Source organism: Condylura cristata, unplaced genomic scaffold (assembly GCF_000260355.1).
Source record: "Condylura cristata isolate star-nosed mole 26May11 unplaced genomic scaffold, ConCri1.0 scaffold00022, whole genome shotgun sequence".
In the NCBI taxonomy this organism is placed as follows: Eukaryota; Metazoa; Chordata; class Mammalia; order Eulipotyphla; family Talpidae; genus Condylura; species Condylura cristata.
In genome coordinates, this window is record NW_004567123.1 from 8,416,519 (window position 1) to 8,430,592 (window position 14,074).

Below are 14,074 nucleotides of genomic sequence, written 5' to 3' on the forward strand. Positions count from 1 at the left end.
TCACTAAGCATGATCTTTTCCAGCTCCATCCAAGTTGCTGCAAAAGACATGTGTTTCTCTTTTTTGGATGCTGAGTAATATTCCATTGTATATATGTACCACATCTTTCTAATCCAGTCATCTACTTTTGGGCGTTTGGGCTCCCAGCCTGATTATTTTATGCTCAAGTCACATGTGTTCAAAGATTGTGGCTCTTATACCTGCTTCTATTTTTTTCATATCTGTGTCTTTATCTTTCTGCAGAATTTACTGAAAACAATTTGTACCTTCTTTGATTTTTCCTTTTTTTTTCCTATTTCATTTCTAGTTCATTCTATTTCTTTGTATCCCTTGCAAAAATTGGTGCCTTCCAATTTTACCTATATTAAAATCGACATTCTCAAAATCGTCAACAATGTAAAAGAAACTAAATGTATATATATCTGAATTTTGTCCACAGGGAACTTCTGGAGGGGGGAAATAAATGAATTATATTTGAAGTAAGTTGGAAGGAATAGGGCTCTACAAAAGTTATGTCTAGGTAACCTGAAAGATAGATCCAAATTTTCGTTTGTAACACTTCAGGGAAAAAATGGGAAGGAGAATCAAACTACAGTCCTAAAAGTAGGCATTCCTTGCTCAGTATTAATACAACTGTACACATTAAGAATTCATAGAAGAAAAATGGCTCTGTAATAGATTTATTGATTAAATTATTTTTATTTATTTAGAACCTAAAACAAGCATGCAGGTACATGATGAGAAAAAAAGAATGAATAAAGGGCCCTCCCTGGTGGCGCAGCAGGTCAAAGCACAGCACTGAGAGGCTAAAGCTACTTCTGTATTAGTTCAATCCCTGCCTGTTGGGAGATGACCTGCATGGCATGGCAGACCTCTCCTGACCATCCCCCTGCTCCCTTCAGCAGTGTACTTCCTCCATCTGCCTGTTCTGCTCCCCACTCTGTCTCTGGTGAAGCCTCTCACAGCCCCTGCACCTCTAGCCTGTTCCCCAGTTCTATATGCACAATTAAATAAATCTTAAAAAAAAATGAATATAGAGGAGCAATACATGGAAGTTTTATCTACTAAATTAATGAAAGGAATATTAGTTTTATTTTTTCACAGTGAAAAAAATTTATCCACAGTACATTCAGCTACCATATAACTGCCTTATTTCTAGGTAATTATGTTTGACTATAATTTCTGCCTCTCCTCTGCTTAAAACAAATCTCCTTTTTGCAAAACTGAGAGGACAGTAAAATGTATTTGCATCTCACATAGCTTTCTGTTTCTTTCAACCTCCTTTCATTTTCATACTTCTCCACAGAATGAGACAGTTCATCATCCTCTAATGTATATTGCCGAAGTGAAAAGTCATTTGTTAAATTTCTTTATATTAAGTTACTAGGAAATTAATTATCTCCTGATCTCAGGAGTATTTTCATTTTAGAGGGAAATTTCAGAAAAAGAACAATGTCTGATCACCATAAATTACTCATTAATTATTGAATCTCAGGCATCAATGGGTGGAGAGTTAAGTGATGAGAGAGTGTGCTTTCAAATTATGTAACAGACATGATGACCACGTCAATTTTTCTGGATAATCAGAAGATTGAGACTAATTGTATATGGGAAAGTAATCACAATGACTACCAAGTTTTGCATGCTATCTAAAAATGTAACAATACAGTGGGTTTCATTAATATGTAGTGAATATAAACATATCATCAGTGTTTTATCTCTAACAAAAATTTGGAGAATATCTTCCTTTGAAGAAGGTACTCCTCTGTTTTTGTTTTAAAGATTTATTTATTTATTTATTTATGCATAGAACTGGGGTACAGGCCAGAGGTTTAAGGTGGTGAGAGGATTCATCAGAGACAGTGCGGGGAGCAGAACAGGCAGATCCAGGAAGTGCACTGCTGAGGGGAGCAGTGGGCGGGTCAGGCGAGGTCTGCTGCATCACGTGGTGGGGGGCAAGAGGAACTGGGCAAAATCATGCTTAAGTGACGTTAGCTGCTTAGTGTTGTGCTTTAACCTACTGTGCCACCAGGGAGGGCCCTGGACTCCTCTGTTTTAATCCTAAAATCTTTGGCTTAAATTTGAAAGAAAAGTGGCACCCCTCGTTTCATTTTTTTATGGGCATTTTCCAAGCCCTCTTATATTTAGGCTGAAATATATGAACAGTTATGACCAGTGAAATGGGGAATAGGGGTGAAGGGATGGTATATATATGACTTCCATGCTTTTTACACAAAATTCTTTTTTTTTTTTTTGGTTTGGTTGAGGAGGTCATCAGTTATGGACAGTACACCTATGAAATGAGGCAATGTCAATTAGCCAGGATTCCTGAAGGTAAGTCACTAAGATTTTGGACTAATATATCAACATAATCTCATTATAGTAGTTACCACATCACTTTATAATCTGCTATTCCTAATTATTAAGACAATTATATGTGGTGACAGGATTAGCTCCCTTTAATCCAATACAGTACACCCACTATACACTGCTCTTCATCCAACACACCACTTATGCTCTGTGTACATGAGTCCCTAATATTAATGATGTCATTAATATGTGCATTAATATGTGCAATTAAGATAATATTAGTTGTTACTGGACTTTTCCTGGTGGTGCAACGGGTTAAAACACAGCACTATTAAGCTAGCACAGACACTACAGCATGAGCTCTATCCCAGGCCAGGGAGGTAACACACACGCAGACCTCTCCTGACCTATCCACCGCTCCCCTCAGCAGTACGTTTCATTCAATCTGCCTGTTCTGCTCCCCACTCTGTCTCTGGTGAGTCCTCTCACCTCTGGCCTATACCCTACTTCTGTATGTATAAACAAATCTTTTAAAATATTAATAAAAATAATAATATTATTACTTACTACCATTAACAATGATTTTAATTGCCTAAATAAAAATAATATGCTGAGTGAATACTGTAATAATTTCTGACTAAAGAAGCATGAAATGATTAAATAAATGTCTAGAATCCTAGTTTTCAGGGTAGATATCAAGTGATATCCCAATCTCCAAAATTTTCCAAATGATAAAATATGAAAATACCTTCTTCTTGCAATGATAGTGCTGAAGTTTTGTAGAGAATTGGAATGATAATGTCAATGTTTTACATAGAGAATTACAGTTTTTTTTCTATTTGTCTTATATTAATTTTCTCAACTGATTCCAGCAATAGTCTCACAATTTAGTCAGATGAGATGACTAGTAAATCGACTGTGTATGGCTACAAAGATTGACATAACTTTTCTATAGTAACCAATGATAACTGGTAGAACAAATACTAAGCCACATGGGAAAATGAGTATAGGGTAAATGACGATGGTCAGGCTTTTACCCCACCCTTGCCCCACCCCAGCCTGTGGCTAGCTCCTGTGGCTTTGACCACCAAAGGTGCTTGGGAGCATAGGCTCAGGGCACGCGTGCCTGATGGCAGACACCTGGCTCATGGTGTGAGCATGCGTGATCATGCTCAGGTGAGTGGAGGAGGTCACAGCTACAAGGGCAATATCACACCGAGGGCAGGACACAGCCCAGGGCAGTGAGCAACGGCTAGGAAGATACCAGCAGATGTCAAGAGGGGGAATCCAAAGTGTGAAGATTTACTGGGTATGGGAGGCCCCCTTGACTGCCCTGCCTCACTATAAATGGTGTAAAAAGACCTTTAAAAGCCTGAAAAGCCACTGAGGGCTCCAGGCTTCTCCTTTATCTGTTTCTCAAATTCATCAAGAACCAGCCCTGTGCGTTGCTGGCACTACAATGAGTTTGAAAAATTTCCTTTGATAAGTATAGACATTTAAATTAAGTTTTCTTTTTTTCATTTAGTTCTTTATACCAACCATCTTTCCTAATTTATGGTGGTAAATTTTTAAAGTGCAAGACAATACTGTAAAAACATACCCAGGCATTTTCACATATCTAAGAATTTTCCATTTCCCCAAATAATGAGAATTTGAAAAAATAAATTAGCCTTATTATTCTTTTAATGTTGGTTAAGGTCAAGACATCCTATATAAAATAAAACAGTGCTTACTTGTTCTAGAAAGGAAACTAAAGTAAGAGGTAGGAAGCAGGGAAGGAGAGGCTGGGTAGAATAGAGAGAAAGAGACACTCCTAGAGAGACTGAGAGCAAGTGATTGAAGTTCTTTTTATAAGAATAAGAGGTAAGACATTTGATGCAACATCAGCCAACAACACAAGTAAGTAGTAATTAATTTGGCTCAAACTGTGCTGGTATTTTCCATCTCCATTTATATTAACTAATATTGGGATAAACTCAGTTTAGCATCATCTGCTAACTTTGTCCAAGTAACATGTAATTAACTCTTCAACATCATCATCAGGTTAATTGTAATATTGGTTCAGTTCACCTGCAGTGTATCTGATAAAAGTTAATGTAAGCTAGTTCAGAATTCTTCCATCACTTAACTAACAGTTGCGAATCCTATCTATGTCAATAGATAGGACTATTTTAAAATAAAGATCATATGAGTTACTGACATTTTTTTTTCCTATAAAAATTATGGGTGCTATTTTTTAACACTGTTTCTAAGGGACTAGCCTCTTCTTGTTACTGGTTTTCTTTAGTTTAAAAAATCATTATCAATGCCAGTGAATTCATTAGCAAATTCTTTTCAGATCTTAAGATCCATACTTCCCAAGTTGGAAACTTCTATACCTATCCATTTTTCTAAGCAATTCAGCCCATGCCTTTTTAAATCAATATGCCAAATTGACAAATTTTTAATTATTCCCTGATGTACACACACCTGTTTTGATTGTTCCACTAGAGAACAAAATTAGCCAACTGGTTTAGCGGTTTGCTTTGGTTCATTCTGTTTGAACTTCAGCTTTCTTCTCTAAGACAGAAAAGGGGCTTACTTATTAATTGAAAAGAGAAAATTCATAAAAATCAGAATGAAACACAATCTTCAGCTCTGCTAATAAGTATGCAAAGATTTAAAAGGCTATCTAATTGGCTTGCAAATGTTTTCTTATTTTAAGCAAATTCACCAATGTACCTTGAAAAAGGCACTGCATAATTATAATCATGCATGAAAAGTACAGTGACCATTCAGAGTTATCTAAATGCATGATTCTCAATGCTTCTTCATGCAAATAATATAACCACCAACTTTTTGAATTCCCAAGCACAGTTTTTCTATTCAACCAGCTAAGAAGTCAAGTGTTTAACTATCTTCCTGACTCACTATTTCAGCAAGGTTATAATCTCCAAGGAAAGACCCATGGGATTCTGCACAAATTAACTGACTATGGGGTATTTACACTCTCATTTTTCTCATAGTTTTATTTTCCTGGTGTAATTGAGCTGTAATAACGTAGGACACATAGCTAAAGAAAAGCAGGTGAATAAATATCTGCAAATCCAGCTATAGGAGACTTCCTTTCAACTCAGCCTACTAATAAGGAAATAGATTTGATACACATTTTCTGAACTATTTCTTTCTAAATTGACAAAACTTAGAAAGGATGTGGTATACCCAACTGCAAAGTATGAATTTAGAAAAAATAAATCTAAAAGAATAACAACTTTCAATTTAAAACATATACACAGGGAGAGACTTCTGCAAGTGAGTTCTTTCTGAAGCTACACATTCATGTATGTGCATGCATACTCACACAAGTAGGAATTAAACTGAGCTTTAAACATGCATAAACCTACTGCTAGTAATTAATTAAACACACACTTGCTATTTTCCTTCTTTAAATCTGTTGGCCACCAATATCATCTTTACTTTCTTCAAAATAGAATGACAAAATGGAAAGAATAGATGAGATGGTTCCAATTCTGGAACCCTGAGTGTAAATGCCATGAACATCATGAACAATGATGTGCATATTTATGGCATACCAAATAATGGAGTCATGATAACCAAGGGTCTTAGAGTTTTTAGAACTTTGGAAATGATTTTTTACCCCTTTTTGAACAAAAGTGATTTCTAAAACATAAAGGCTGAACAAGAATAAGAAATAAGGAACATGAAAGTACTTACAACTGATCGGATGTTATTTTCCTTTACCAGCTTCAGAGATGATTTATAGCAATTCGCAAGGTCTTCCTTGTGGGAACCATTTATATGGCCTCTGGCTATTGGCCCTACAGTATGGATGACATCTGTAAATGTAAAAGGAATACAAAATAGGATAAGCAAGGTATTTTTTACTTTTTACATAATTGGAGCTTTATTTATTTTAGGTATTTATATTGGAGCCTGGAGACAAGTAAGCTAAGAAATATTGATGCAAATGCTTCTTTGGTAAAATATTTTGGAACAGTCCCTTAAAGTAGGCAATTTCTTAGGAAGGTGATAATTGTGAAAAGAATCCCCTACCAGTTAATTGTTCCACTGTTATTGGTCAGATTCAAGTGTGACAGATTACAATGTAAAATGTGAATAATTGGCACTCTGGCAAAAGACAAATCCTTGGTGGAAAATAAAGTAAGAAATAACTGCCTACAAAATGAATATTGTGCACTGACATAAGACCAAAGAAGCAATGCTAAATATCACTTTACTTGTAAATAAGACCCTAGTTTCAAACATTGTCATAATAATGAAGGGTGAGTTTCTGAAAAATATGTGAAGAGAAATTATAACAATCCTAGCAGAAATACTTTTAAATCATTCCTAGAAATTTTAATGCAAAGCCTACTAATTCTCAAATGTGTGAGGTATGACAGGGAGCACAGTCCATAATATTGATCTCTGTATCCAAATATTGATCTTTGCATTTTATTCTCTCTATTAAATTAAGAGCATTCAAGAGCAAGTGTTTTTATCAACCAAAATGATGACATCTCAGGTCCACAAAACTGAATAAGTGTGAGGCTCGAAAGGAAATTCCCTTCGACATTTTAACTGTTCATAGTACTCAATAGTAAGTCTTTCACACCAAGGTGCTCCTCCTATTCTGCAATAAAGTTCAGTCAACTCCCCTTCCTTCCCATTCCATTACAGCCCAGACACACAGGTGTGCCCCAAAGGAAGACATCATTTCATTGGTTTCTGCCTTTGTTTCTTTATCTGTAAAACAAATCAACTGCTCCCATGATCTCTATGGTCTCTTCCATAGCATCATTAATATTTAACCTTGTAATGGAGACATGTGGAATACAGAATGGTTGTCTGGAGTGTAAAAGGAGATCTGAAACATGGCTTAGTGGTTATGAGAGTATAGCATCCTTTCAATATCAACATATTATAGATCATTCTTCCCCAGTAATAGTTTCAAAATCCACTGACTGAGAGTGAGTTAGAGACAAATGGCTATTCTAACTTTTATTAACTTACATCTTTGCAGTGAACATATATATATTGAGTTATACGCATTCATTCAGTCCATGAACAATACTTTAGCATGCACATGAATTTGTGATTCTATCATTAGTTGCATAAATAATATAAATAAAAGTATTACTTTGATGCTTGGTTCATTCAGTCTTACAAAATGGTAGTTATGAACAATGGATGACAGCTACTATCATCACTGCTCTTAGGACTGTGAATTATTATCTGATAAGTGACAAGTCTCAGATCTAACCTACCCAGCTGTGTGTCCTTGGGGAAGTCACTCTTCAGTGGACATCTAACATTAAAAATTTGAAGAAGGAATTGGGATGACTCCTAAGAATCTGTGTAACTTTCAAAAGCAGGTCCTTTCTACATGCCCATCGAAAATTAAGCAACTGCTTCTTGGTAGTCTGATTTACTCTTGTCCACATAATGAGCATCAATCATGATTGACATTTCTCAAATAGGGTTTTAAATATAGCTCCCATAATTACAAAGGTAGACTTCTACACTATCTCTAGGATTGCATCCTGTAAACAAAATGCTTAGAGACATACTAATTATCCATCAATAGAAAGCTAGTAAAATAACAGTGTATTTATACAATGAAATATACTTCTGTAAAAAAAAAATAAATATCTGTATATATGGACATGGGCAGATGTCTGACATAACTACTAACTTAAAAAAAGAAAAGAAAAGAAAAGATGCAGAAATGTGTATTTAGAGTGACACTACTAGTATAAAAGTACCCCAAAAGTATAGAAAAATATTTTTGGCTAGTACCTGCATAAAACATCTCTGGAAGAACTAAGAAGCAACTAAAACACCTATTAACTACTAGGAGAATGATGGAAGGTACAAAGATGAAACATATATAAAAAACAAGACTTTTCATACTTGTTATATTTTGTTGATGGACATATATTAATGCATTATCACAAACTAAATAAATCATCAAAATGCACAATATGCAGCTTATTAAATATTTTTTTTTTCCTGGATCTCATATGCCATATCCCAGTGGTAAAGAATGTTAATATACCTTTCAAAAGGGATTTTGAAACAAAGTAAACTTAAACAATACCACGGTTGGGATAGGTCTCTGTGGGTTCTACCCAGGTTTTCACAATTACAAGAAACGGCTCAGGCTCAGGATTAAACAACTGGGATGTTTAACATGCAGAGACTTGGTGGTGGGCTGGGGTGGGGCCGAGAGGAGGTGGGGGAGAGTTTCTAACATGACAAATGACTGGCAATCTCACCCAAGTAGTGCCTGCAGTGCACAGTAGTCCAAAGAAAGGCTGCTCATTCAAGATGGTGCCATCATTTCCACCAGGACCGGACGCCTGAAACCCAGCTTCAACTCTTGATGGCAACCATGAGTCAGCAAGACCTACTCAAAGGCCAGGCTGGCCAGTGCCACACACCAGACAGGACAGTGCTAGGGGCGACAGCAGCAGAAGGGGGTCTAGGGGATCACAAGAGGCAGTCAGTTCTCCGTGGTAGCTGGACACAGGTTACCATGACAGTGCGAGAGTTCAAACAGCAGTGTTACAGCTCTCTGAGAACTAAAAGCCTTTTGGAGAAGCAGCTCAGGTCAGCAGGTGATGTTGGAGGCGGAGCCAGAAGCAGGAGTAGCGTTTAGGCTGTAGTTTGAAATAGAAATCAAATTTGAAGGTCTCAAAAATATATAAAGGTCCAGGAAGTTCCTCCTAAGGTCTGGACAAGTCTTCCCCACGAGTGTATCTGCAAAGTGTTTCCAGATGAAGGCCAAAGAGGTCTGAATTTGGGAAAGTCTGAGTAACTCCAGCCCCTAGGAGTCTTAATTACAAGCCTGCCTTTCAAGCCTGATTGGCCGTTTGTTTACACTTCCGCCATCTGATTGGTGTGGTCAGACTGACCCATTTTCAATGTAGTGCTATAGTAGATGGAAAGCCCAGGCCTGCACACCCAGACCTGACTGGAGTTGATGTCTAGGCAAGTTTGCAGGTGGTACACTGGGCCTGCAGGGCCAGCTGAGCTTTCTTGAACCAGGCGGATGCTTTGGCAGCTGGGCCTGGTAGGCTGCATACCTGTGGCCTTTAAATACATTCATGACTCATGGTAGTGTGAGCCCTGCTGCTTCTGTTTCAGTTTCACTATAAATTTGAAAATACTATTAAATTTTAAAAGGTATCATTCCAAGGGATTTGACAGAATGACTCCACTAGGCATAGCTTCCTTTTATTTTACTCTCAATAACCTCTCTTCATAACAATTATCTTCAAATAAAAATTAGGATTGAAAGGATGGAAAAATTGCATTTTCATCTTATCTGGCTGCAATCTCTAGAGCTTTATTATAATTTTAATACAGAAATCAACACTGATAATGGATATAGAATACTGAGATATAGGGCTTAGGTACTTCAGTAACCTAAGAATTTTAAATAATAATTAAGAATTTTTGGAGATAAAGATCGAAATAAAGAAAAATTAATCTATTTCCTTAATTAAGGGAATCAGAGAGAATACCATGTCTACAGTTACAGAACAGTGTTGGGAGACACAATGTGACAAAGAATATATGATTATGAATTCCCCCGGTTACCACCTATTGAGGGAAATGGCATATGCTTGTCTATTTAAATTTTGGCATGTTTATCATGAATCCCATTACTTTAGTCTCATATTTTGTACACATGTACATTATGTTATCATTGTGTAAGAAATGACCTCAAACATAATGACTATAGACAACAACATTTTTTTTATGTCTTATGGTTTCTGTATGTTGAAACTAACAAAATTCCTGGTGTAAGGGCTTCTTATATAGTTACAGTTAGCTGGCGCTGACCATGTACCAGTGTGGCTGGAACAGCTGAGGGCTAGAGAGGCATCTTTCCCTCTTCAGGAAGTCTCAAGGACTCTCCATGTGGGTGAGAGTTTGGGTTTCCACACAGCGCGGCAACTCAGAGCAATCAAATTAAATCCTCTGGCCTGTACTCCAGTTCTTGTATACATAAATAAATAAATCATTTTAATAAAGAAGAAAGAAAGCTCAGTGTTCTAGGAGAAAATTGGGTCCCTTTGTCACCAGGCTTTAACCTATAGGTTACAAATCTCACAAAATCTTGTCCATTTCAAATCAGCCACATAAACCCTGTCCCTTGATAATGTAGCAAAGAATGTTGTGCACGTTTTAAAACTACCACAATGCAATACTTTCTAGACACGTGGAACTTTGTTTTGGTTAGCATGTTTATCAGTAATAAAGTTTTGTAATAGATAAGAAACTAGAGAAAAAGCTGATGTGGTTAAGCCAATTTCTAATGGAGCGCTCCAATCTATTAGTAAATCGATTTCTCATTTAATAAAAAACCAGGTATAGAAAGACTGGGATACAAGATTAATAATTTATGAAATGTACATACACTTAATTTGGAGAACACAATGTAAATGTAGCTCCAGGAACTTCTGGGCAAAGGAAAGAGCAGGCATGGCAGTTACAGAATCAGCAGCTTCTTTCCTGTGAGTACTAATAGTACTGTTTTGGGTTTTTCTCCCTAAAATGTCCAGCTCCAGTTCAAGAAAAGAAACACAGCCTTTGTACATTTGAAACCCTTTCTCACACTAGTCAGGAAAGTCAAGAAAACAGGAATGCGATTTGTACATTTAATCAACATTTCAAATGCAACCCCCTGAAGAGGTATCTAAAATGAGATGGCAGGCCCTTTAGTACTTTATCAGACTTAAGTGTGGCAAGACAAATGGAACCTGTTTTTGCTCATCTATTTCTGAAATCAATCAGCCTATAAATCAACTCTTTTGTTTTGAAGCAATAACCACCACCTTGAGCTCCCCACCTCCATTTATCCTGGGAAATTAGTCTGAAAAATATAGAAAAAGAGGGTAGGACAGAGGTTTTCTTTGGAGAGGCGTGGAGGAAAGTCTGCTTTCATTTACAAAAGTGTAAATTGAAAAACGTGTGATTGGAATGCCAAAGTAATATTGAAAGCAGTAGAATAACTTACAAAGATTCAATCAGATTTATCCCTGGCAAAACAAATGCAGCAAAACACTTTGCAAAAAAAATATTAGCATAATGAATTTTAAAACAAATGAGAGCACACATATAGGTTTCTCTCATCCTTTTCCATTTGAGAAGCAACTGCGCTACATTCAAACTGTTAATGAACAGTCAGACCAAGTGTAGAATCAATTACACATTGCTTTCATTCACTCCATTCTTGTATTCATAAGCATAATCGGTCCATCTAACAGACTGCATAATGATGCTGTGCCCTGTCAATCATATTCAAATTGTATGAATTTTAAGGAGAAAACCAGTGCTTGGAATTAAACTGATTTTCTCTTTTGAAGGCAAAACCACAAAACCCACCACTAAAGGTACTATTTGTAAATCTTATTGGCCAATTTATGATAAACACCGCCAATCTATGAACTGAAACAGAATTTTCAGTTAACAGGAAATTGAATTACAACCTGATAACATTACAAAGTAAATGCTGCTTTTCCTGCCCATATAGGTCAATGTTTTCATATATACATTTTCAAAGCTTGTCTTTATTATATTTCAAGAAACAATCAATTGTCCATAAGAGGTTCTTTTGCAGTATGTAGTGAATACAGTTAGAATGTGCTTCAACTACAGCCCTGAAGCAAATTTCTAAGTTTGGATTATACTCTCATACATTTCTCCAGCTGCATGATGGATTTCTTGTCATGTCCAGAAGTACTACAGTCATCACACTCTTTACATGTCTTTGGAATAAACTAGCTCTCATGGTGTTATTTTCTGGTCCATTTTCCTTTCAGTATGTGAGTTGATCTTGTGTTTTTATTTTCTTGTTAAAAAGGTATTTTAGTTTATATCTCTTAGCCTCACTGGTGCTATGGTTCCCTAAATAAGAGGGTTATTTCTAAGATTAAATACACAGTAGCTAAACATTTGCATTTTGTAGCTCATAAAGGCAAAGAATATGCTGTCAGAGTTTGAATGAACACACCCAGCTCAGTTTGAAACTTGTTCCCATTTTTACACTAGAATATGATACTATTGCTCTGTTTTGGATATCATGTGCTTACAATATGTTTCATGCTTCATTGACTTCAATGCTGTAAGGTTTCTATGCTTAAAATGTGAAGTTTAAGACATAAAATATTATTTGAGTAATTTCTGCCGGATTGTTACCTTTTATGTTAACAAAAAAAAAAAAAAAAGGAAGAAGAAGAAGAGGGCAAAGCTCTTCTTTATTTTTTTTATCAGCATTTCCTCTTCTGCCAGAGATCTATTTAAGGTGAATCTTGTTGATGGACTGTGGTCTTACTTCAATTGGACCCCTATGTGTGTATGTGTTCATGCACACACATGTATTTCTATTTTTAATAATGCTGGTTGAAATTAGTAAAGGGATATCCTGCAGTAAGCCATTTATAGAATGTCTAGATTCCGCAGGGGCATCTGTATTACAATAGTGTTATTCCCAACAGAGAAGGGTCTCAGAGAGACTGTGGGAAGCTAAATTATCTGCAAAATTCTAATGTTTTACATCATTTTAGAATGAATTCAAAGAGAACACATCTTAGAAGGAAATGAGTCAAATACATGGCATTTCTAATGCTTCAATAGTAAGGGTGAAGGGAGGTGGAGGTCCAGATTGACAATATGACTTTTTCAAGGAAGATAATAATAAGATCTTTGTTCTGGTTCAAGAGATGGCAGCAATTTGCAGCTTACTCAAAGAAATGCAAAACTAGTACTTTATTAGAAAAAGGGAAAAAGTCTTTAAAAGTTCTATGCAGTGGGTAAAAATAAGTGAATATTAGTTTCTACAGTATGGGTAATTCTACAACTTCAGAATATAAGCTAGGATTGCAGAGTGCAGAGAGGTTAATGTCAGGACAGGCAGGCTAATGTTGAATTGAATGTGCCTCTTATTGGTCTTCCTTCTCACTTCCTTTGATACTGCCAGTTTGGATAAGAAAGACTTCTGCAATTGTTAACTCAATCATTAATTTTGTTCTTCACTAAAAAATATTTATTGAGAATCCACTATGTGCCAGGAACATAATACAAACATGTTATTTACAAAAAGTTATGCTTTTTCTAACTCCTGACTTTTCTATGTATCTAGAGAGTGCTTCATCTTTGCCTCCCAAAACTCCTCCAATTACCATAAAAAATAAAGATTTTGCCATCCCTGAAGATGTAACCCAGTAGCACCATTAACTAATTTGAAACTAATTTCTCCTCTTTGGGTCTCCAATATCACTTGAGCTTCACCCTCTGCATGACTTCTTACAATATTCTGAGAAGTGTCCAGAATATTACTGGGCTCCCCAGTAATACCACAATCTGCTTTCAGAAACAAGTTTGTTTGTCATTGGAGGTAATCACATATGAGTATATGTGTTCTAAGAGTCTTTACATTCCTCATGAGAGTAAATTTCCTGTCTTCATACAGAGACTCTGTGCTTCTGCTACATAGGTTTAATTTACCCACAAAGCCAAGAACTCTATGGGAACAACTGTTTATGCATAATTAGTGAATCTATAGTTGATTAAATAAAACTTGGCCCCATAAAATCAACCTAAGCTGAAAATATACTGAGTTAGAGAAAAAAATGAAGTTGAATGGACAGTCTAGACAGGGCAAGCAGTGGAATGTAGTCATACTAGTTCAGATCATTCTACAGCCATTTTTATAGAATTAAGAATCTGTTTCTTCACAGAACAAATCAGTAAA

The 14,074-nt window shown here is 36.1% G+C and overlaps 1 protein-coding gene across 1 annotated transcript in view; it reads right to left on the reverse strand.

Annotated features, from left to right (window-relative positions):
• Positions 1 to 14,074, reverse strand: part of MACROD2 (MACRO domain containing 2) — a 1,662,610-nt gene that overhangs the window by 710,266 nt on the left and 938,270 nt on the right. Inside the window, 1 exon segment of the mRNA XM_012728257.1 lies at positions 6,025 to 6,146. Within this exon segment, the coding sequence (XP_012583711.1) occupies positions 6,025 to 6,146 (122 nt within the window).